Genomic DNA, 26061 nt, shown 5'->3' on the forward strand with positions numbered 1-26061 from the left:
ACTGAAAAAGCAGAGGCTGGGTGTGTGAAAATGTGATGGGGGTGTGAGGCATCGCTGCACAAACTCACCCAAGTGGTCATGCCTCTGGAGGAAAATCTGGCGATGTTGTCCTCAAAGTCAATCCCCCCAACTCCGATCACATCCATCTGGTCCGCCGGATTGTTCAGGGTGCTGAGGGAAAAGAACTGACTGATTAGGTCATGAAGGAAGAACTTTGTTTTATCTGAACACAACATCAAATATCTGCAAGAAAATCTGATTTCATCTGTGCGGAGATGTTGTGAAGAACAGTCTGGATGAAGATTTGGTCAGAGATAAACCTGGCAGACTCACCAGCTCTACAAGCACAGCTACACTGCAAAATGACGGAAAGGTTTACCAGTTTTGGAAGCACAGGAACAAAAGCCAGAAACTAGACTGGGAACTCGGAACTGGGACCAGATTTTACACAAAAAAATCAACTGGATAGAGCTTTCGACCAACGTACAGGTCTCCGATCGCTGAGCTCATGGTGGCACCTGTTACCCCTGAAACCTCATTGGATAGTCCAGGTGCCAACTCAGGTGATTGACAGGTCACTAGAGGAGGAGAACCGTAGACTGTATATAAAAAAATGGACAGAGCCTCCGTGACGTCCCCCTAAGGTTTCTGAAAAGCTGAATTGAAGCTCGGTGGGCGGTTCCTACCATTAACATCTTGGCAGGGGCATGCATGTTGTCTCGTCCGGGAAATACAAATATGGGCAAAGAGCCGGAGCTGAGAGGGGGGCTGTGAGCGTCATGGTGGATGATTGATATCGAGCGAACTCTGAGCTTTCTGTAGCTAAGAGCTTACCGAGCTAACCCGGAGATAACGAGCTAACCAGCTAATGGAGGTAAGTGGACTAAAGCTAAGTTACGTTGTTAACCGGCTAAAAACCGCAATTGTTCTACGTTCTTCTTACTTGAAGCGGGAGGTCGAGTACCTGTCAATCAAAAGGACACGCCCCTGAATATGCCAAATTTTGAGATTAAATTACTTTTAAACGGGCGAGTTAGAAAACAATTCACTCCCCCCACAGTTGTCATGAAGGTAAACCTGACCTATTAAACCTAAAATGGATTTTTGTACCAGGCTGTAAACATGTTTATCTCTGCTGTGAAGTTGGTCTTTTTAACTGGGAGTCTATGGGGAATTGCTCAGTTTTGCAGCCAGCTACTAGTGGATGGAGGGGGAACTGCAGTTTTATGCACTTCCGCATATGCTATACTTTTAACCGCCGGAGGGTCCGTCCATCTTTCATATATGGTCTATGAGGAGAACAGAAACATCTGTCTGGACAGACTTGGGATGACCAGTATCACTACACCAGTTTGAGGTTAATTTTAAAGTGGTTTGCTAACTTAAATATATTTGTCTGCCAATTTCTAGAAGAGATTTTGTCCCTGTGAAACTACAAATGTTATATACGGCTATGAACCTGTTATTAGCCTGAAGCTAACAAAGTCATATGCTAGCACTAGACCAGTTTTAAGATAATGTGCAGAAACCATCTAGTATTTGGTGTTCAGTGACTATATTCAGGAAGTAAACACTACTCAGTTAAAAGACTTTCACATTGGGGCTGAAAACAAACAATAAAGTTGCTTAACGAGAAACAACGTAACTTAGTACTGACAAAGCTAGCGCTACATTCTTCAGCTTGATTTAGACAAGAAGCTAGCAAGGCTGCTAGTAATTTTAAAGTAGCTACAGCATGAAAATGTAGAGAAATATCTTGTAATCGGACTTTGAATGGTGAGATATTTCTGACATTTTTGCAAAGAGAAGGGATCCAGTTCAGGCGGAGACCAACTCCAGTGTCAGCAGCTCCCCACAGCTCCCAATGTGGAACTAGCCTTGTGAGTCATTCAGGTCAAAACAAGCATCCAGCCCACCTGCCACCACCATACAGTGAACCACAATTGATCCTCAAGATCCAAATGCTGCAGACAAAACAACCAACTTCCCCCCTTGTTATGGACCTTTTTAAACTTGGCCAGATTTCTCAGCGTATGACACACCTGATAAAGTCTGACCCACCCTCTGCCCCCCTGATGCATGTAAAAGTCAAGCTCCGCCATTTTACAGCAAGGTTTTATATCACCAAGCATAAAGAAGTAAATGTGAGTTTATATCCAGGCATAAAGGCTACTTGCCGACTTTACAAATGCGAGGAGCTACGTGAAAAGATAACTGAGATTCTTTTTGTCTTTCAACAGATTAAATGTGCCAATGGAAACGCTGTAGCGAGGGTAAACGGTAAGGATGCGGCTACCGGTTCCATTTATGCAACAGTTCCACCACTGCTTGGCTTTAAACTTAAACTCCACAAGGAGTAACAATTTTCCCAAATACAGCAGAGCCGACACAAACTACAGGCCAGAAGACCTTGCCCGAGTGATGATATCCGTCAATTTTCTGCTGTAAATGTGGGATTGGTTTCATAGTCTGAGCAAGGAGCAGACCTCAGTCTCCTCCTGCCACCCTCTCTGTGGCTACTGACCCAGCTGCGAGCTGTCCAGTAGGTCCTGGTCATCCCAGTGGGACCACGTCATCCTTGTGGGACATCCACGAATCAAATCTCCTGGGATCATCCAGAAGGGATCCTCACCGGATGCCTGAACAATCTCAACCGCTTTTTACTGCTAATGATCTACTAAACTTAAGCACTAAGGACACATTCACATGAGGCTTTTTGATCACTGCTGTGAAGTTGGTCTTTTTAACATGGGAGTCTATGGGGATGCTCTCTGTTTTGGAGCCCCTAGTGAATGAGGGGGGAACTGCAATTTTTGTCACTTCTGCATAGGCTTCACTTTTAACCGCCGGAGGTTGCCGCTTTATGGACCTAACCCTTACAACTGAGCCAAGTCCCCAATGGGACCTAGTCTAGCGGATACCAGTTTCTCTGTTTTTCTAAAAAAGTGGTCAGCTTGTTGCATATGTTGTTGCCGTTCCTCCACTGAAACAGCTGCCTGCCGGCTGAAGAGATGAACGTACCCATAAAGAGGTCCATCGTTGCCGATAGCAGAAACCATGATCACCTTGTTGGCAGTCAGCTCCCACACCTGTCAATCATAAACACAGGAAGAAGAGGTATATTTAATGTAAAGAACCATTTATTCATGATGCGTGTGGTCACTTGTTCGGTCACGTTTCTGTCATCTTACTGAAACACTGGGGAAGTATTTGTACTTTCTTGCTGCCTGGCAGCCGTTTTCCTTTCTGAAGCAAACATCTGTCAGACTCCAGCTGCAGAGCCGCTGCCAGGCTTTTAGCAGGAATAAGGAAACATTATCACCCTTGTTTTGGCTACCAGTTTGCTTTAGAGTTGCTTTTAAGACTTTATTGATTACTTTTGAAGTTCTTAATGGTTTCTGTCTAAGTTAAATCACTGAGCTGTTGAAACCACACAGTTCTTCTTGCTCTTTTTGTTCCCTGAGCAGCGGTCTTTCAGCGGTTCAGGGATTTTATTTAAGCCGTTATTTTCTTCTTTATGTCTCTTGTTGCTGCTTTTATACACAACATGAGAGCAAATAGGGCATTTTTATCATCTGATCGTACCAGTTTTAGGCAAGCTGAGTGTGTTTGTATGGCACGACTCAACAACAGGGTTGAAGTTTGTCTCGATGTCTCAGGTTAAAGCGATTTACTGCGACATTGAGAAGAATCAGGTAAAACAAGTGAGAAGAGAAAAAAACAGCAGGAGGTAAAAACAGCATTTAAAACAAGATCAAGTTGAATAATTCAGGCTCTAAAGATGCAGATCTGATGCCTTTTAAATAAAAACTACTGAAAAGAGAACAGGAAGGTCTTTAACTGGATGTTCCGGCTGATCTGAGCCTTTCTGGGAGTTTCTCCAGACATGTGGAGCATAGAAGCTGAAAGCAGCATCTTCAGGTCTGCTTCTGACTCTGGGAACTGATAAAAGACCAGATCCAGAAGACCTGAGGGGTCTGGTAGGTTCATACTGGGACAGGAGGTCTCTCATGTATTCTGGTCCTAAGCCATTCAGAGCTTTGTAGACCAGTAACAGAACAAACAGCCAGTGTGAAGACCTCATGTCTGGACTGCTGTAGTCCACTTTCCTGGTCTTTGGGAGTACTTGTTTCATGGTGATTCTGCCAAGTCGTAAAGCATTACAGAAACTCTGTAAATAAACATTATTATTATAATTAAACAGAATAGGAAGACGAATACGCTGGATTTCAGTGTTACGACTGTTTTATGATAAATCTCACAAGAAAACATCTGTTTACTTCGGCACCAACGTTGTCAACACGAAGGAAGAAAAGCTGGTTTCAGAATTATTATGGTTATTTATCTGCATGAAAACCCAGAGCTGCGTCACCTTATCAACGAAGGGGTGGTCCATGAAGTCAGGTCCCCCGATGCTGAGGTTGAGGACATCGATCTTTTTCAGGATGGCGTAGTTAAAAGCATCCAGGAACCATGAGGTGTAGGAAACCTGGGAGGGACGAAGAGAGACAGCAAACACCTAAAAAACCTTTTTATTTTCCGTGGAAACAACGGGGGCAGGAAGCATGTGCTGCCTGTACCTGGTTGTTGGTGAACACTCTGAAGATGTGCAGCTCTGAATCGGGTGCGAAGCCCTGACACTCCCTCATACTGGCGATCACTCCTGCTACGAATGTCCCATGGCCCAGGCCTGGGAAAGAAACAGGAAACAGACGCTTTGTCTGGGTTTCAGTCCCACCGAGTCAAGATTAACTTTATTTGTATGACTTGAAAAGAAAAAAACAAGATTTTACAATGAAATGAAAACTGAAGTTCCAGTAAGCGTGACCTCAGGAGTGATTATCGTGCCGCTGAGGCCAACAGGTAAACAGAGACACTGATCAGCTGGACGGGAGCAGCGCAGCACAACCTGGTTCCAGCTCTGAACCGCATCCAGACAGAGGTAATCAGATTACTTATAATCATCTGTTAGATGGCGGGAAGGTCCAGATTCTGTGATAACTCTTATCTCAACTGAACGCTGTGTTCAGTGTCTGAGAAGAGGACATAAAGATCCTGTTGCTGGACAGATGCCGTCGTGTGTCTCTGTCCTCCGTTACCACGGCAGCAAGTTGCAAGCCAAAACCAACTGGAAGAGCGGGACAAACCCGTTTCTTCCTCCTCACCATCATCCAGTGTCTTTTCATTGGTCCAGTTGGTCCTCTCCTTCACATTCTTGAAGTGTGGGTGCTTCTCGCTCAGGCCTGTGTCGAACACTGCCACCTTCACACCAGAACCTGCACGGCAAGAGAATGGGAAGACAATTGGTGTTGACTCGGCCACTACAGCGTTGGAGAGTGTATTGGTGGATGGTGAGTGGATTTCCATTATTTCCATTAGTTATTATTTGGTGTAGAGGAGATAATACATAAATTGAAGTAATAACAACAATAACAGGTAGTTACACATTTTGTGTGACTGTTAATGTTGGCTAATATCAGTCAGCGCTAACCACTAGCCAAGCTAAAAGCTATAATTGGCAAGCCAACACTAGTTTTTTTTTTTTATTTTGTTGATGAAAACTAGCCACAGACTAAGTAGCAGATATATTGCCTCTAGGTCCTCCATCTTCAGTTTTTTGTTTTTTTTTTTCCTCTTTTTTTTTGTCGCGCACAACACTAATGACAGGTATTTCACACAAACCCCGCCCATTTTAGACCTGGTACAAAATCGTAATGGAAAACAAACAGGACCAAGCTGAGACGGGTTGAGGTGAGTTAAGTTGAGACAAGCTGATGCTAATGGAAAAGAGACTTCAAACTACCTCTTGCACATGTAGTCTACAACTATTCAGTGTTTATTTTTAAATTGTGTTAAGCTTATATTTCTATCTATTTATCTTCTATTTCTATTTATACTTTTATATATATATATTTTTAAGTATATATTCATATTTCCTTCTCTCAGCCACTCCCGAGACCTCAGTTCCAATTTGGTGTCTCTGACATGTGAATGGGAGCTGATGTGAATCCTGAATTTGAATCACATGGAAGAAGAGCAAAAGGAAGACACAGCCTCAACTATGTTTATGTTTACATTAATGATGCATCGTTTCATTTGGCCTCTGAATGCTCAGAACACGAGTCTGAATCAATAAGATGTAAAAATGTTTGGCATTCTGAGAGAAGCAGGGCTCAGAGTCCAGCTGGAGAATAAAAACATTTAGAGAAGCAAAGTTATATCAGGTGCAAAATATTGATTTCCGGCGTCAGACCTCCTTCATTATCATTATTTTCCCTTTAAATGAGAACTGACTAGATATGAGACACAAAACAGCATTTCTGCAATCTGATTTGTAAACAATTGTTTATTTGAAGCATAAATTAACTTTATTTTCATGATTTCTTGAATAAATCATCTGATGAAAACACGGCTGGATCTACGCTCGTCTGTCAGCTCATGTTTACAGACACCGTTTGGCGTCAAAGCAAGTTTTATACGGACCTGAGAAAAGATTTTATTCTGAAGTCTTTTGCTGAACTCGTTTGTCGTCTCACTCAAATGTTTTAGGAACTTATTACAATAAAAATACTGGAATATCAGAATTTTGATGTTTTCATAGGAATGATTTCAAACCATTTCCAGGAGCTTTTTCCACATAAAACAGTAGAAATCATCACGACTTCTGTGGCAACTTTACTAGATCTGATGCTAAATCCGGCATTTTTATGGATTACTTTTCACCTTTTTAAAAAATAAATGTACAATTATCGTATAAAAACACGATAATCATCATTTTTTACATCTACAAAATAAATCCCATGAGAAAGAAGACGAAGACGAACCAAACCCATCTGACAGACTGATAGATGGTCTTTGTGCAGAACGATCCAGATGTAATCCATCACCAAGCTGTAATCTCCAGACATAAGCAAACGATGACCGCCCACATTAGAGACGCAGTTTAGCATCTTGATTAAATATACAATTATCATCAAAATCTGTAAATGTAGACAAATCCTACATGAAGCTGAAATGGCTTCATAACGCATCTGCCATCTGGAATCGTGTCTGATACGACGGCAGGAGTTTATTTATGAATAAGAACAGCTTCTCCTTTTGTAAACTTTTACAGGTAAGTTTACATGATTTGCCATTTTTACATTGAGTTCCCTGCAGAAAATGAGAAACCCCCTTTTTCTCCTGACTCCTGAAAATCAGGCTTTCTAGCCGCGACTTCCCAGCTGGGCCAGACGTTCTCATGTGCAGTTCAAGCCCCCCCCCCCCCCCCCCCCCACTTAATTTACATTAAGTGTAACGACCTTACTGGTCGTTAGAAAATCCTTTAGCTGTGGGACTCCCATCAATCACGCTGGTCACATGACTCTCTGCATGCAGTCCTGTAGATTCTCCAACACACCTGAAACAAATGTCTGAAATCCCTCATGCAGATATGTAGGTGTGTGTGTGTGCAAGAATGCGTATAAGTCACTTGTGTTTGTCTTTTACTGACGGAAGGGGAGGGAGGGTGTTTGTTCTTTACACCGACAGGCTGACTTGCACTTAAAGCTGCATCTTACCGGTGTGTCCCATCTGCCAGAGCACATCCGCCTGCAGGATCTGAGCCACATGGCGTGGGATGGCGCGCAACAGACGCCGGCTGGAGTGGCGACCGGTGGCGTGCCAGAAGCCCGAGCCCAGCGACAGGCTGGTCCGTCTGAAAGGCCGGGACGACTGCCACGACTGCCATTTCTGGTTCCCAGGTGTGGCGTTGCAGGGAGCTGCAGGTTCGGCGGCTTCGGACACAGAAGTAGAGAGAAATGTGAGCTTCTACCTGCTGAACTCCGTTACTTTGCTTATGATGAAATCTGTGACTCCTCTATTCATGTGCAATAAGAGTTGATGCCGCTCTGATCAACACATCCTGCTACTGCTGTGTGCCGCTCCAGCCCCAACGCAGACAGTACAACCACCAGGTTCAGCTAAGCACACCCGTCTAGCGCTGAACCCTCATCGTAGGTCCTTTCTTCCAGAGCCTGATCACAGCAGTCTAATGTAAACCTGTCTTCACACTCACAACCACTGAGGAGGAGTAGATGACTATCCCCAGCACGGCTTTTCAAAGCAGGAGTCAAGCAAGGTGGGAGGGTCTATTTTCACCCGGCATCACGGACCTGACAGCTTTCAGACGTTGGACACCATGAGACATCATTATATACAGTATATAAAGAGATAGACAGAGCCTCCGTGACGTTGCGCGTAGGTTTCTGAAGAGCTGAATTGAAGCTCGGTGGGCGGTTCCTACTAGGGCTGTGACGATATGCTTCTGTCCCGATTCGATTCAGATTTTTTCTTGTAAAAAATGTTTAATTTTCAATTTTTCGATTCGATTTTCCCACCCCTAGTTCCTACCATCGCCATCTTGGCAGGGGCATGCGTGCGTCTCTCCTGGAAAATAAAAATATGGGCAAAGACGTGGAGCTAAGAGGGGGCTGTCAATCAAAAGGACACGCCCCTAAATATGCTGAACTTCGAGATTAAATTACTTTTAAATGGGCGAGTTAGGGTTAAAAAAAAAATCACTTCCCCCACAGTTGTCATAAAGGTAAACCTGATCTATTAGACTGAAAATGGATTTTTGTACCAGGCTGTAAACATGTTTATTTCTACTGTAAACATGTTTATTTCTGCTGTAAACATGTTTATTTCTGCTGTGAAGTTGGTCTTTTTAACATGGGAGTCTATGGGGATTCGCTCTGTTTTGCAGCCCCTACTGGATGAAGGGGGAACTGCAGTTTTATGCACTTTCGCATCGGCTTCAGTTTTAACCGCTGAAGGCTCCGTCCATATTTCATATACCATCTGTGGACATCATTCAGTCAAACGTTGCTCATTTTTCTCTTCATGCTTCTCACAGACACGTGGCAGCGTATAAAGCCGGTTAGCATTAGCATATAAAACCAGGATCCTCTCATGATGGTCGTTTAATACATTATATAGTCATAAAAATCAACATTATTGTGCAGCGTTTGCGTTAATCCTTTCAGCTTTTATTAAAACAGATCCCATCAACATGACAAACGCAGCGAGTTAAACAAAGCAGCAATGGATGGGAGGAGCTTGACATATTTATGACACGATGGAGCGGAAGTGAGAGCCGCCTCTTGTTTATTTGACTTGGCTGATGTGACAAATGATCTCAGAGCTGCAGTTAATTATCTCACTATGTAATCATGAAGGAGTAAAGTTTGCTTGGCTCTGTTATTTATTCGCTTAATGACCCCATCAGTCAGAGTCCTCTGATAAACGGATCATCTGCTAAATTAGCCCTCTCTGCAGCACGTGTGTGTGTGTGTCTGAGTTAAGCCGGTATCCATACTAGCAATGGAAATACTCGCCAATTAAAGAGGATCAGGATCAGCAAGTATTTCTGCCTAAACACCATCCGATCACACAGAAAAGGACTAATAACTCTATTTTTATCCTGCCCACCACACACAGACACAGGACGTCACGTCAGCTTGTGTGGTGATTGTTTTGAGTTGGTAGGCGAAGAAGCAGCTGCATGCGAGTGCTAACGGTTAGCATTAGCTAATTTGGCGTTATTTCGCTTGGAAAAAAAACCCCCGGCGAGACAGCAACACGCCTCTTCTGCAGGGCTCAAGTTTCCAGTGGCTGCACCAGTAGCCTTGCATCAGTGTTACTGCGAGGAGTTTGCAGCCTTAAAGCCAAAACCCGCGGAACCGAAGCAACAACAAACACATATTGCTTTACAAACGTGAGAAATTTACGAGAAAAAAAACGCAACAAACATAAATCGCGACTTCGCGAAGTTATTGTTGTGCACGAGCAGAAAACATTCAATGCAAATCCAGCTTCAAGATCTGGTGAAGAGAAATTGGTCAAATGTTTTCACTCTATAATCAGAAAGGTTCTGCTGTAAATCCATGTTTTCATGTGTTTACAAAACAAATGTCTGATTCATGATTTGTAGGTTAAATTATAAAACACACACACATATTATATATGTTATGATGTTTTATAGTCTAATCTATTCATCTATACTAGGTATTGCAACAAGTAGGGGTGGGAAAATTACATTGAAAGATCGAATATCGGATTTTTTTGCTTCACAATCTTTATTTGTCCCCTGTTGGGATAGGCTCCAGCTCCCCGCGACCCTGAAATGGATTAAGTGGTTCGGAAAATGAAACGAAAAAAGAATTCTAAAATTTTTGTTACAAAAATGGATTTTTTTGGAAACATTGATAAAATAATTCAATATAAAAATTTTGTTATTTTTATTGTTTTTATTGATGTTTTTCTTGTCTTATTGAGCATTATAGCAGCCGAATGATGGTCTGCCTACAGTGTGGTTTTTTCCTAATTGAAATCAAGAAAAATGACGAGAAAAAAAAAAAGTTTCATACATTTTTTTTTAGTTTTTAGTCTACAAATATCAAAGAATTGTGAGAATTGCAATTTAAATTGATTCGCCACCCAAAGAATCGGAATTAAATCGGGACAAATGCATATCGTCACAGTCCTAGCAACGACTATCATACCATAAAGTCTAAACTAAATATAATTAACATGATAAATTCAACAGACATCTTTAATAAAATAAGATTGGTACTTGGTATGGGCAGATACCTAAACCCCAGGTTTCAGTCAGAAAAACGTGTTATCGGGACATTCTTAGTTTATATTACTAATGATTTACACATTAAATCCATTTTCACACATGCACATCCAGCAAGTCTCTCTGTGGTGTGTGCTTAACGTCTCTGTAACGTTTTGAGATGGAAATGTTTCCATGTCGGACTGTGTAACACACACCAGAACACACCCATCTGACATAATCAGCTTGGTTTAGCAGATTAGCTGATAGCGTGTCTTAGTGCACAACTAAAACTAAGTAAAGAAGGACTCGGAAAGCTTTATGAGGTGGGACAGCAGTGACGTCGTGGAGACGGTGTCCTAACAGGAAATTAACACCCTGAAGACATTAAACAGCCTCAAACCTTACTGCTGTTTCACACCCAAAGTCACTGAGAGTGAGAAACTGACTTTATAAGGAATACTATATTATCACAGCTGCAACTATCGAGTACCTTTGTAATCGGGTACTCCGTCGATTATTTCTTCGAGTAATCGAGTACTCTAACGATTTTTTTTAATTATTATAATTTGTAAAACAAATACTAGGAACTCAACCAAAGTAAATCTATAAATGTATATTTGTGAAACTGTTGCATGTGTTGTTACTACATAATGCATTAAAATGTTTTTATCATGTTTTAAAATGTGCCAACGTGTTTGTGCACGTGCTCAACGTGTGGAGAAACAATTCTCAACAGATCGCGAATTTCTGCCTTTTAAAAGATTTTTAAAAAGAATTCACATAGAAAGAAGGAGTGACTTGTAAACATGCCCAAAGTAAGAACTAGCCGATGTCTTGGTGGACGACACGCCTGTTAAAAGTGTGTCTGTTTAATACGGAATAAAAGTTTGCTGCAGGAACAGAGGCTACACCTGCCGTCACACGCTGCCTAAAACATGCGCTTTGACTCTGCGTGTGTGCAGGAGAGACAGATGAGAGATGGATTACAAGACGGTTAACGTGCGTTAGCTGTTTATAACTCGCCATGCCGCATCACTGCTGACTAATATCACAAGTTAAAACACTACATTTAACAGGCGCCGCTGCTGTTGATATAAATCAGAAAGCTGAATATCCTCCTGGAGCGGTGAAGTGGGGTGGGTGTGGGGGTTCGTTTCAGGTGCTGCAACACTGAGACCTGCTATACAGCAGCACACTGCACTACGTTTTCTGCCTTTTCAGTGTGAAATGGTCCCACACTTGCGACTTTTTCTGTCTTTTCCTCCCTTCTTCTTCATTCTCTGCCATTAGAGACCAAAGCAACAAGAATCTTCAGACAGAAAGCAAACCGCTCGCCGCTGCTGTTGGAAACGTCCGTCATCAGTCCGGGTGAAACAGTCAGACTGTACAGACACACCGTAGGCGACAGATTCTGTTTTTATATATTTCATACATGTTTAAATATTTTATATGTTTACTGAAACAGTGATGTCCGTCCACAGTGGTCTGAGAACGCCGCCATGATGCATAAATTAAAATATATCACCACGTGATTTTAATTAAACAACGCCTCAATTTTTGTACTCGAGTTACTTGAGTTACCCGAGTAATCGTTGCAGCCCTATATACTATGCTGCTGCGCTTCATCTTGTACAAATAATGAATGTTTCACACACACACACACACACACACACACACACACACACACACACACACACACACACACACACACACACACACACACACACACACACAAAGCATTTCTTTCCAAGTGTCTGAATAAGTGGTGGGAAACATTAACAGGAAAGTGTGTAATATGTGTTGGAATGAATGTGTTTACTAGGTTCATTAAGCCATAAATGGTGTGTTTGTTGTGTGTCAGAAGGTTTAACCTCAGTTTGAAACACTACACGGTGTGTGTGTGTGTATGTGTGTGTGTTGGGCAGGGGGATGTAGCTGTGCTCTGAACATGTAATCTAAAGAACAGACTGTAAGAATCAGTTCAGTGTTGTTGAAATAACGCTGACTACCACATATATAATGCCACGAGGTTTTAAATAAATCGGCAAATCGAACTTCATTAATGAACTTAATGAGCTAAACATGGCAGAGCTTCCTCTGCATTATTTCCACTGATGACTAAGGTTTATTTAAAACATGATCTCACCTTAGCTTTTTTGAGGACAGCCTCAGATTTCAGATTAGGAAACTAAAAAGGAATGAAATGAACGTATGAAGAGATACAGCAGCACAGAGGTCAAACAAAACAAAAAACTGAATTTATTACTACCAGTAACACCCGATTTATGCTACCATTTACCTGATTTATGCTACTTTTTTCACGATTTATGATATTTACCTGGTTTATGCTACCATTTACCTGATTTATGCTACTATTAACCCGGTTCATGCTACCATCTACCCGATTTAGGCTACTATTTATCTGATTTAGGCTACTATTTACCCAATTTATGATACTATTTACCTGATTTATGATACTATTCACCTGATTTATGCTAGTTTTTATTGGATTTCTGCTACTATTTCCCCAATTTATGATACTATTTACCTGATTTATGATACTATTCACCTGATTTATGCTAGTTTTTATTGGATTTCTGCTACTATTTCCCCGATTTATGATACTATTTACCAAATTTATGCAACTATTTATCGGATTTAGACTATGATTTACTTGTTTTATGCTATTTCCACAAAATTATGCTACTATTACCCCGATTTATGCTACTATTTCCTCGATTCATGCGACTATTTACCCAATTTATGCTAATATTTACCTGATTTATACGACTATTCACCTGCTATCCTCACAAAACCTTCTCCACCTCAGCTGCCTTTTGATTCAAAAACATCTTCTTGCCTTCAATCAAGTCACAGAGAACTAATAAAGTTTTTACAAAAGCCATTATAATAGCTGAACATTGCTCAACCCAGCAAAAAGACTGATTCCAACAACGACGAGCGAGAACTCGGTATGCTTGATGGCGAAATTATCCAGCTGTTCAATTCAGATACAGAAGATGAGGACTTCAATGGATTAGTGACACACAAATATAATATGTGTATTTTTAAATATGTACTGTAGTTTAATAAAGTTTAACCAAAGTCACTGTTTTGCTCCTATTACTTTGTTTGACCTTTGTTTTAGCATGCGCCAATAACACGTATGTATGACTTAAAGAAATAAATGCAGTAACTGAGGCTGTGCCGATCAAAAAATACGGTAAATCACGCACGCCTTTATAGCAATGAAGGTAAATTTCATTAAACTGCGCAGCTTTAGTTCACATTATAAGTAATAGCACTCAGGGATTCTGGTCATCTAGCAAAGTTTGAGGGGTGAAGGTTGAAAGATAAAACTGTGACCTTACACAACACCAGTAAGAAACCTGTTTTCCAGCGAATCTTCTACAAGCAGTAAATTTAAGTTGCTACCAACGTTTCTTCAGTAAACCGTGAATACACAACAGTTTAGATGTCCTCCATTCTGATACTACATGTGCATATGCAGGCTGAGAGGGGGGATCTTTCTGAGGTCTTTCATCCAGTGCCAGGCTCAGGGCGTGGACCCCCCAGTTCATGCATCCAGGGTGGACCACCACACTGACTCGCCTACTCCCACCCAGGGTGAGCAAACACAGAAGGCCTGTGTCATTCCTCCCTTCCCCACTGAACATCACACGCTCTCAACCCACCCAGTACCAACACCCCTGAGCTGGCCTGCACATCACATGAAGACACACAATCCTCTGCTACAGCGCAAACCCTGGGGGGAGAAACACACCCTCTGTCTGCACAAACAAAGAGGCATTCTGTCAACTGCAGCAGCTTTTCGTCTGAGTTTTATGTTTCTCAGGTGGACGTGCCAACCCCGAGACACTGATCCTTATTCTGGTACAGTAACATCATCTCCTCAGACTTACAGGGAATGTATTTTAGTGTGCGGAACACTTTGCGTTGGGGTGTCACCCTCTTGATGTAGGGGTGGTCCTCCAAGGTCAGCAGGCTGCTGGGGGAAGATTGACGGATGTGGACCAGCTCAAAGTCGCTGGGGAAGTCGGAGGCTGGGTTTTCTCTGGGAACGATGTGCCACTCGAGACTGCCATCAGCAGCCGTCCGCAAGGCACTGCTGATGTACAGACTTCGGGCTTTGGCGGAGAAATACCCCGTAAATCCCACAATGTACTCTGGAAAGACACAGAAAGGAGAATATTTAGTGTTTATTAGGTTTAAAGAAAAACATTTTGTTCGATTTACTTACAACTGTGAGGCTTTATTGGCAAAGAAACTGTGCCTATTGTCTGTTATGACTATTGATTTGGTATTATTGGGTTCCTGAAGTATTTTTCACAACACATTTAGGGGAAAAAAGTCTGTTTGCTCTTTAAAACTGGATAAACAAGTCAGATTTTTCTTTCTTCTGTGTTTAATGGGAGCTAAAATAACAAAGACACAGGTAGGCCTGTTACAGTTATCACGTTGTCTCCAGACTGTAACTATCTGAGCCAAGCAAATGCAAAAGCAACAGAATTTTACCTTTGTCACTACTTTTGATGGAAACTTCTACCATTAAAAAAGCTGCTGATTTTATTATCTTTTGGCAACTCAGAAACAATCAAGTCAACTTTAAAAAGTGCTGGTCAACCAATAAAAACGTCATTAGAAGAGGGACAAATCAGCATTGAAAACCTACATAAAAGAAGCAGAAACAGTAGAAAAATAAGCATGAAAATAAACATCAGCACAAAAGTCAAAGCTCAGTTGGAATTGAAAGCTAGAAAATAAAAAAGGGTCTTTAAACCAGTTTTAAAACGTCCACATCTGGTGAGATCTTTGTTGTTGTTGACATGTTTTAAAGGAACAGTGACACTTATTATGTTCAATCATAAGTTCGTTGTTGCTCAGCAGCAACAGGAGGCTGAAAAATGGCACTTCGCAACTTTTGTTTTCTGGGACAGGAGCACATTGCTAACCCTATCAACTGGATATCAAGATGACATTATCAGAGGAACAGAAAGACAAGGGTCAACATAATGCTGACTTTCCCTGGCTTGAGAGAGCTCAGAGAAGAGAGAGGATGCAAGACGAATGCAGAATCAGCCGTTGTTAAGGCCTATTTATGCTCCCTTTACATCTAAAAACTATAAAACCATACATTTACATGTACTGTATGTTCGTTTCAAATGTCACTACCTTCATACTTTTATGCGTCCCTAATGTTAGCAAGGTTGTTAGCTAACATGCTTTAGACAGCATTGCAGAGTTCAGAGTTCACTTTTGAGAGTTAACATCAGTTTCAGAGTATAACAAACACGGCGAAGGAGGTGGAGATCATGAGGAAAGGAGGCAGTAGTAGATCACATTGTTCACCGCAGGAATTAAATACAACGCTACAGGTTCTTCTTCACTCCTTTCACGAGTCACATATCAGCTACACTGCTCAACGCCGCCCCCATGGTTTACAGTGATACGGCTCTGTTTGCTCTGTCAGGGTACGGATCTGCAAGGACCCCAGATTTAGGGTTGTGACGATATGCTTTTGTCCCGATTCGATTCAGATATTTTGGGTGCCAATTCTATTTAAATTGCGATTCTCACAATTCCTTGATATTGCTGATTTTTGTAGACTAAAAACAAACAAACAAAAAAAAAAAAAAGCACACATTTTTCTTGATTTCAATTAGGAAAAACAACACAGTGGCCAGACCATCCTTGTGCTGCTATAATGTCCAAAATGACAAGTAAAAATATCAATAAAACAATAAAAGTGTCCAAAAAATTTATAAAGGATTATTTTTTTAATTATTTGAATAAACAAAATCGATTGAAAAAAAAATTTAAATTGTGATGCAAAAAAATCCCAATATTCGATTTTTCGATTCATTTTTCCAACCCCGACCCAAATTGGAACAAATTAAGTTCGTAAATGATGTAGACGACGGACAAAAGGTTGGATTTTGTGTAGGGCATAAATGGGCCTTTACAGGAGCCAAAGTAAGAAAATCTAATGAAGTTCTGCTGTGGAGCTTTAGCCGGAAGGTGCGAAAGTTACGTGGAAGAGAGGAAAGGGAAAAAGTTGACCTATTTAAAGACCTAAAAAACAAACCAAAACATCTTAAAATCAACCATAAAAGGAACGGATCCAGAGCAAGAAGCCAGAAACGGTGTAATCTGGTTTTAAGTACCAGCTAACATTCAGGCGGTGGCATTTTGGACTAAATGGAGACGAGACAAAAGGGAAAGACTCACATCAAACAAAAGGCAGTCAAGTCTAGATGAAATAAAAGAAAAAATAACCTCATCAAAGTCAGGGAAGGAGAGAAAAGATTTTAGTTGAGATTAAATTCAAGATGGAAAAAAGCTGGTTCTGACTGCAACATTTCTGTATCTGTCAAATTTAAATGCTCTGTCAGTAGTTACCCCCAGGTTATTTAGGGTAGTATTCTTATGATGACACAAGAGACAATCAAATGTCTGGCAGAGGGTCATCCAGGACTTTATGATTTAATATCTGAGTATCATCCACATAAAAGAGACAAAAATGTCATTTTCTTGTTAAAACAGTCTAAAGTCTGAACTAAAACTGCTATAATTTTGTTATATTTCTCTTCCAAGTGGTGAGACGTTCATGTAATTCTAAAGTGGTTTAGAGGAACAGTTCTCCAGTTTTTTTTTGAAGGTCTTTCAAAGCTTTTCTTTTTAAGTTGGCTGCTTTTTTTTTGTTGAGTCCTTGTACGTGACCACTCTCAGAGAAATGCATTTGTTCAGCTACTTTCCACTGACCTTTGATTCGTTCAAGCTCAGAAGAAAAGGCCTCTGAGTGAAAGAATGAACCAGTGTTGTGTTGAGACATAACAGAAACACCTACAGAACAAACACCTTCCGATATAACGTCAGCGATATAACGTCACAGTGTTTCTCCATTATTTTGAGAAGAAATCCTTCAAAATGCAGAGAATTAAATAGTTTCACATGGAAAATGTCAAAATATCTTAACTGAACTTTCATTGCCACCTCCAGAAGCACAGCAGCGGCAAGCTAATCTGCACTGAACCAGAACACATCATGCAGAGTGCAGCGACTGGGAAAGGGGCGGAGCCTATTTAAACTTAATAAAGCCTACAGGTAAGGTGACATTTTACGTGTTGAGTCTGAAGAGCAGAAAAGTAGCTGCTAAGTTGTTTTGGATTTGTTGAACAGGCATAAAGATATTTGTCACCTTTTCATTATCCCCACAACTGCGCAAAACCTAAATATCGCAAGAACAAACTGGCAACTGAAACACCTAAATCTTCTCAAATATCACTAAAACATTTTTACACTTTCATGAAACAGTTTTTCCCAGATGTGTTAATGCAGAAGTGTAATGGAAACGCTTTTTTGTGCTTATATAACATTAGACGTAGGGGTCATGTGACCAGTCCATTTCAAGTCAACTAGCCATGGTGTGTTTGGACAAACAATTTAAGAGAAAAATCTAACCGCATCGTTGATAGCAAAGAACAATGAAATGCAGATTTATTCTTGGAGTTAAAGGTAAATTAGGGAAAAGATGTGGCAAATCCAGCCCAGCAAGTGAAACGACACTACCAGACTAGCAGGCATAAGCTGTAATTCTGGTAAAATGTCGTTGTCACTACTTATGTATTGAACACCATTCAAAGGAAATAACAAATATTGCTTTTATTTTGTGAAAAACTGCAATGGAAATGCAGCTTGTGATGATGAACAACAAACAAGATGCTATGTAAGGTTAAATAACTGATCCTAAGGCAACCCTAAGCTCATAAGGCTACCCTAAACTCATGGACATGACACTGCTTGGCTTAAAACAGCTTCCAGTACAGTTCGTTACTAGTATTTGACCGCGCATTTTCTTACAGAGAAAGAAAACAATTACCTCCCATTGAGACAAAAAACTTAATGAACGCAGAGGAGATTGACATGCTTGACAAACCAGTTGGTCCCACCAACACAAAATACCAATAACAGTGAAAGTTGTTTGTTAGTGGAGCAACGTCCCAAAGATAATGAACAAATGTCCAACAATGAACTTCCAATAACTGAGACAATAAAATTAAGAGATTATGTTGATGAATTGTCTCACAAACCATCTCATTACGTGTATATTTAGTCATAAAACACATTATTATATATATATATGTATATATATATATATATATATATATATATATATATGTGTATATATATATATATATATATATATATATATATATATATATATATATATATATATGTATATATATTTCTTTTTTTTTTTTTTTTAAAATAATGCTGATGTTTATCTCGTGTAAACTCCACCCCTCCAGGTTCAAGTCTTTAAACGTTTGGGAGGGGGTTAATGATGGGATGTCATGCTTAGTCTTTCACACCACTGGTAGATTCTCTTTACGCAACAAAACATTACGGCTAATAAAGTTAATAAACTTGATTAATAAAAGGGATCTTTTATTAGGGTGGGAAAATCTAATCGAAAAATCGAAAATTGGGATTTTTTGCCCCACAATTTTAAAATTGATTTCTTTTTTATTAAAAATCTTTTCTTTTTTTTTAAATAAATAAAAATAATCCAATACGAAATTTTAGAAATTTTTTATTGTTTTTATTTTATCTTTTTACTTGCCTTCTTGGGCATTTTAGCAGCAGAACAATGGTCTAGCTTCTGGGTTGTTTTTTCCTAATTGAAATCAAGAAAAATGACGAGCAAAGAAAAAGTTTTATACATTTTTTTTTGTTTTTAATCCACAAAAATCAGCAAAACAAAGAATTGTTAGAATCGCAATTTAAACTGAATCGGCACCCAAAAAAAATCAGAATCGAATCGAATTGGGAAAAAGGCATATTGTCACAGCCCTATCTTTTATTTTAAATCACTGCAGAATTGTTTCACCTACTTTAATTTACTCCAAATAAAAAGAAAATGTATTAATTATGGAAGCAAATAATGCATTACAGACAAACATCTTGACAGATGAAGTAAAATCTAATCTAAAGTCTAGAACAAAGAAACTTTTGTCAATATAACTTTAAAAAGTTTCCACAGCTTTAAATCCAAATGAAATCATCAATCTGAACAATTCCTTACCATGTTCCACTACTTCAGAAGAGAACTCCAGTTTGAGGGTCAACTGGGAGCAGTTGGAGCCAGATGGTGAGGGGAGGGGCTCCACATTGGGGGTTTGGCTGGAATCGGGTCTGGTCCCTCGCTCTGCTTGCGTCCCCACTGCAGGCAGGAATCCTGCCAGTAGTCCCAAAAGCATGGGCACCAAAACGGAGAACAAGAGCATCTTGAGTTGTAAAGTGTGTCAGCAGCTAACGGCTGTTCCAGGATCAGGTCCACAGCTCCAAATACGAGTCCATACTGCAAACGGCCTGAGCAGCTAGATTAATTTCTTTCTGCGCTTTCGCTCCATGGTGGTAGTCCGTGGTGGCGGCTCAGCGACACGGCCAGAGCAGGAGCACCGTCGCCATGGTTACAAGCAGAAGAGGCAGGCAAACATGGACGAGTAGAGGTTGGTTTGGAGGAAGCGGTGATGGAGAAAGCAGCTGGAGTTCCTATTCGGTCACTTTGTTTTCGTCTGCAAAGAGAAAAATGAGGGACAGTGAGACGTGGACCCACAGCAGACGGTTCATTCACTTCATCACCTGGAATAAACCGGGACAGAAATCAGGTGTCCTCGTGTTTCACAGCACAAATTTTATTCTTCTTTCTCTTTTTTTTTTATTTTTTTTTTTTAAAGAAAGTAAAAAGTAAAACATGTCAGGATGTCCCAACAACTCAGTGCGCTTCATATCTGCCTGCACTGTTTCTGTGTTGATAAGAAGGCATCAGCTCTGGTGCATCAGTCAGGCTTAATCTGCTCAACCACTCCCAGATCAACGTTTATCTGTTCACACAAAGTCCTTCATGTTTTATAAAAAACGAACCAAACTGCTTTGATTTGTAGAGCAGTGTTTCCTTTGCAGTGCAAAGGGAAAAGGGAAGGGAGGAGCTGGGTGTGAACAGATGCAGAATGATGTATAAACTGCTCCTTCTTCATTCAACTATTTGTGAGAAGTTTGTACTCTCCTTCAGGGAGCACCTAGAGCACGTAGACAAGATCAAATCTGACCGGCAGAGATGACACAGTTACGCTGAGTTGTTACAGAAACCTGAGAAAGCAACTCGACTCAGGCCGACACACATAACCTGCTTTCAAACCACAAACACTCATCAGAAACACAAGTTAAGCTGCTGTGAACAACATCTGTTTATCAGGACAGCAAATGCAAGTCCTGAAACTGCGACTCCTAAACACACACACACACACCTGTCTGCTGCTTGGCTGAACGGCCTGAGGCGAGGACAAACCAGCCGAACCAGGAACTCAGAGTCGGGATGTGGTTACACTTCCCTTCCTGCAGTTCTTCCATGAAGCCAGAAAAATCCCAGAGCTTCCAGTAAAACCAAACTGCCTGTGTTTCCTACTGTCTCGTTGTCCTCTGGGGACACACGCCGAGTGAACATCTTGCTGTTTTCAGTTTAATCACCTTTTCATAACTCTCCGCTCAAACTGCATCAGTAGCGTTAGGAAGACAGTTGTTTTAATGACTCTGTATTTTCAGCACATTTCTCAGCTGTTGCAACAGTTTAATCATTATTAACATGAGGTAATTAAAGTGTTTTGAAGAAAAAAAAAACATAAAAAAATAAAAACTTTGAGGAAACTCCAGATTTTGTAACGCTTCATTCACATAAAAAGAAAAGTTTAACAACTCTCATTTCAGACAAAAACAAATTCAGTGTTGTGGAATTAATGCATAATAATGAATTCATTATTTACTCATAGTAACTGGGACATCTGTAGCGCCTGCCATGTGCACGCCACGTGCACGGAGCCGTGCAACAAGTCCAGGAGGTTAACGTCCATGCAGGCGTTGTCAGACTGTTACTAAAAACAAACACCACCCGTGTGCTGGAATGTCCAACACCCAAACTACTATAATCGATGTGTTTACATGCCGTGTGACCGCAGACGATCCAGTCGGCTGTATCTGCATGGATAAAAAGTAAAAGTGATACTTAGACCTGCTTGGAGTTTGCAGATCACATGAGAATAACTAACAGCAGCAACAAGCATCAACGTTAAACAGGGTTCAGCAGGAATTTTTACCCAAACAGATAAATTTATGCCCAGTTTGCCAAACAAAGTCTCCAATTCTGTTAAAGCTGAACAGCCGTAACCATTCCTACATTTTTCATTATTAGCAAAAGTGAAGACAAGATTAATCAGAAGTTGAGTCAAATAACAGAGGTGATTATTTGCTGTTTTAAGCTAACTTATGTCTGATACAGTGACTTTACAGGGTCAGAAAACTAACAGGCAGGTGGTAAAATCATGCAGAACAACGGCTACATTTCAGTTCGCTAGAAATATTCTGCTACTAGCCAGAGCCAGACTTTATTGTGCCTGCTTTTCTGCCTCCTGTCCAACATGACAGGCACAAATAATTCACAACTACGAGGCCGTATTTACGATCTAAATGTCGAAGAAAGCTGTAAGATTTCTACAAAAAGTTTAAAAAAAATCAGGAAACAGGTTGCCTTGTCAGAGGAAACTCACCTGGAAGATAAAACAAAATAAAAGTTTCTCTCTCTTTAAAAAAAAACACTCCACTATGTTAAGAGTAAAAATCACCTTTGAACCATAAGATAGTAGTCCAAATTATCTAAGAAGTAGCAAAGTACTATCTGATGAGAAACTGCATGAAGTTAAAAAAAGTGAAGCTGAAACAGAGATGTCCAGGCGTAAGCACAAAGGGTGGGAAAAACTAATCGAAAAATCAAAAATCAGGATTTCTTTGCTTCACTTTTCTTTCAAATAAATATAAATAATCCAATACGAAATTTTAGTAATTTTTATTGTTTTTATTGATCTTTTTACTTGTCTTCTTGGGCATTACAGCAGCAGAATGATAGTCTGGCAACTGTGTTGTTTTTTCCTTGTTGAATTAAAGAAAAATGACGAGCAAAGAAAAAAGTTTTATACTTTTTTTTTTTGTTTTAATCTACAGAAATCAACAATACCAAAGAATTGTGAGAATCGCAATTTAAATCAAATCAACACCCAAAAAATCTGAATCGAATCGGGACAAATGCATATAATCACAGGCTAGTACGCACATAAATGGACAAATGTGTCTTCTGACCTTCCTCGGGGACCAGACTGCAAAACTAATGACGAAAAAAAAAAACAATTACTGGCAACCCACACGATTGACACCTCTATCAACCAATCAGAGATAAAAGGATAATAACACCCAAATTCACCATAGAAACATCAATAACGTTCCAGAAGGAAGCAAACCAAAGCTTGTACATTGTATAAAGAGTACACACATCCCAGTAAATCCCCTTTGTCTAAACTACGAGGACCTTCACGACTCACTAGAAACAGACCAACACACATCTGCAGAGGTTTGCACAACTCTGGACAGGTAAAACATGCTTCATGGCTGTGTGAGGTGACGCTGCGACTCTTTAACGGTTAGTTCTGACTTTGTGTTGCACAGAGATGAGATGGAGATGATCAGAAGCTGAAATGCACACGGGCAGTTTTCATGTCTTTCTTACATGCTCATATCATTTCCTAGGGTTTGTACCATGTTGCATTTCAATTGAAATATTTGCTATCGTCACTAGCCGAGCTTCTCCCCATCAGTCTGGTCAGTACATGTTAGGATTGCTGCTTTCTAGCATCTACAAAAATCATCTGAGCTGCAGTTAAGATGTTAAACACCGCCATGTAAATATTAATATGCTTTTATGATCAACTAACCCCAAATAAAGTCACAGTATTGAACTATGTGATATCTGTGTTAACTTAGTCTTTTTACACCAAATCAACACAAAGAACAAATATAATCAATCTAGTTTAAAAAAAAGTAATTAACAAGGCAAAAACAGCCAAAAAAGCACATGGGAGGTGGAAATATTTTGTGCTTCCTTGTTTAATTCTTAATTTTCCTTTGCTGATGTTCACCAGTTAAATTTTTTCTGCTAAGGGTTTAGTCCCAGTAAAGGTGTCTACGTCCTCATGGGAATTAAAGCCACTACTACGCCTGGCTATAACACCCCCTTCCTCCAACATTACTCTGTTTAGTCCTACTGCTAAGATTAGTTTATTCCAAACTAAGTGATTCACGTTTGGGTTTTGTGGCTTTTTTAAAAGATCAAGTCAGATTTGCTTTCCTGTTGAATGGAAACCAGTTAAGGTGCTGATCTATGATGAGCCCTGCAGGCTGTCTAACACTCTAAATAATGCTCTCTAAACGCTCTCTAAATAATGTGTGTTGGCAGCCAACACACCTTCATCAGCCCACTAACACGGGAAGTTTCTTTAAATCATCATGCACATGGAGGTACACATTAAAAAGTCATTATGCTCATATCAGATGTTACATCAAACCCCCATCCTGTGTGTGTGTGTGTGTGTGTGTGTGTGTGTGTGTGTGTGCACACGTCTCCCTCTTCTTCATCTTAATCATACAGTAGATAATTACAGCAGATATGTAGATGATGTAATTAAAAGCCCCAGGTTGGACTCCTCTGAGAGGAGGAGGAGGAGGAGGATCAGTGAGGAGATCCGGCTCGGATCCGGATCCTCGCCCGGGAGAAGAAACAATAGAGATCTGAGGACTACTGGTTGAGATCCAGGGCTGTAAAAATAGTCCCTCTAGTTAGGGCTGGGCTGTAAAAGACAGCCTGGGACCACTTGTGTCAACATGACACCAAGCCACAAAAGCCAACAAATCTCTGCACAAAAATTAGAAGCAGACAAAAAGTTCAGTCACAACTGGGAGAAAAAAATAACTTGTTTTGACTAAATACTAATACTAGAAAGTACTAGAGTTTTACTGCAGGTATCAAATCCGTCACACAAATGCTTCTTTTTATGCTTTTAGCAAGTGGAACTAACTTTATCCTGTGTAATGTGAAGATTGTGGCACACACAGTAAACGTAACACTAGTAACTAAACCTTAATGCTAGTAAAAAATAAAAAAAAAATCTAACACTAGTAAATACACCTAACACCAGTAACTAAACCTAACACTAGTAACCAAACCGAACACTAGGAAATAAACCTAACACTAGTAAATAAATAAACCTAACAATATTTTTTAAAAAAAGAAAAAGCTTAACACTAGTAAATAAACCTTAACACTAGTAAATACACCTAGAACTAGTAAATATACCTAACATTAGTAAATAAACCTTAACACTAGTAAATAAACTTACAGTAGTAAATAAACCTTAACACTAGTAAATAAACTTACAGTAGTAAATAAACCTTAACACTAGTAAATACACCTAGAACTAGTAAATACACCTAACATTAGTAAATAAACCTTAACACTAGTAAATAAACTTACAGTAGTAAATAAACCTTAACACTAGTAAATAAACTTACAGTAGTAAATAAACCTTAACACTAGTAAATACACACACTTGCACATGGTTGGCAAAATACGAAAGGTGTTTGCATGAATTTAAGTCTTTATTAATCAGCCTCACATTAAACTACAACTTATCGTTCTCAAATCCGAAATATCTTTAATTGAGAAGACTTAGCATTGAACCAAAATAAGGCTAATTAATGGATAACTAAACAACGACTTTACCAGCATAAAGACGACTTTACCAGCATATGTCTGTCAGATCCAGCAGACTATGCTGGAGGAGAAATACATTTGCGGGAAAAGCTATTACTTTACACACTGTTGATGTCTCAAATGCTTCTTTTTGCCTTCAGTTTGGTTTTCTTCAAAGAAAAACAAAAAACAGCTATGCTGATAGATTTTCAGCTCCAGTTTTTCCACATGCTCGTCGTTAGCTCGCTAGCTTAGTGGTATGTGACAGTACCTCTTTGTGTGATTCATTTACTTACCCAGCTCAACAACGACCAAAGTTTATATTTACCTTCTTATTAAAATCGGCTACAGTCCAAATAGTGATGTGTTTATGACTGTTTTGTGTTATTTCACGACCAGCGAACAAAGCTAGCGACGGAGCAGCTAAACGATGCAGCTGCAGAATACTGACGTCTGGTTTCTAAGGGGTGCCAGGTTTCTCTAACTAGTCATCGTCAATCCGCAGATGGGTTTGATTTACCTATTAATTTCAACAATGAAAAACTGAAAAAGGGTAATGTATTCGCCAGTGAGGTAATCAGTTATGATTTAAATATATATACACCATCTTTTACAAGACTTCGTTCTTTTATATTTAAAGGGATCGCAGATATTGGTGAGTGAAACGTTATGTGAAATCTGGCAACCCACAGGCCTCCTCCAGGGCGATGTTGCGCTTCTGCCAGCAGAAGGCGCTGTTTACATCAGGACACCAACAGTATCACACGTCTGTGGAGGAGTAAAAGTGCCACAATGTTTTAAATAA

The 26061-nt window shown here is 40.0% G+C and overlaps 1 protein-coding gene across 1 annotated transcript in view; it reads right to left on the minus strand.

Moving 5' to 3' along the window:
• Positions 1-25714, minus strand: part of mbtps1 (membrane-bound transcription factor peptidase, site 1) — a 40661-nt gene extending 14947 nt beyond the window's left edge. The window contains exons 1-9 of the mRNA XM_079254826.1: positions 25585-25714; positions 19710-20202; positions 14527-14790; positions 7560-7775; positions 5166-5276; positions 4581-4690; positions 4373-4489; positions 3022-3089; positions 69-171 (exon numbers count right to left, since the gene is read on the minus strand). Of these exons, the coding sequence (XP_079110952.1) occupies positions 69-171; positions 3022-3089; positions 4373-4489; positions 4581-4690; positions 5166-5276; positions 7560-7775; positions 14527-14790; positions 19710-19911 (1191 nt within the window). The 5' untranslated portion in view covers positions 19912-20202; positions 25585-25714. The remainder of the gene's footprint in view (positions 1-68; positions 172-3021; positions 3090-4372; positions 4490-4580; positions 4691-5165; positions 5277-7559; positions 7776-14526; positions 14791-19709; positions 20203-25584) is intronic.
• Positions 25715-26061: the final 347 nt, after the last annotated feature.

This window comes from Telmatherina bonti (assembly GCF_933228915.1).
Source record: "Telmatherina bonti genome assembly, chromosome: 2".
Taxonomy (NCBI): domain Eukaryota; kingdom Metazoa; phylum Chordata; class Actinopteri; order Atheriniformes; family Telmatherinidae; genus Telmatherina; species Telmatherina bonti.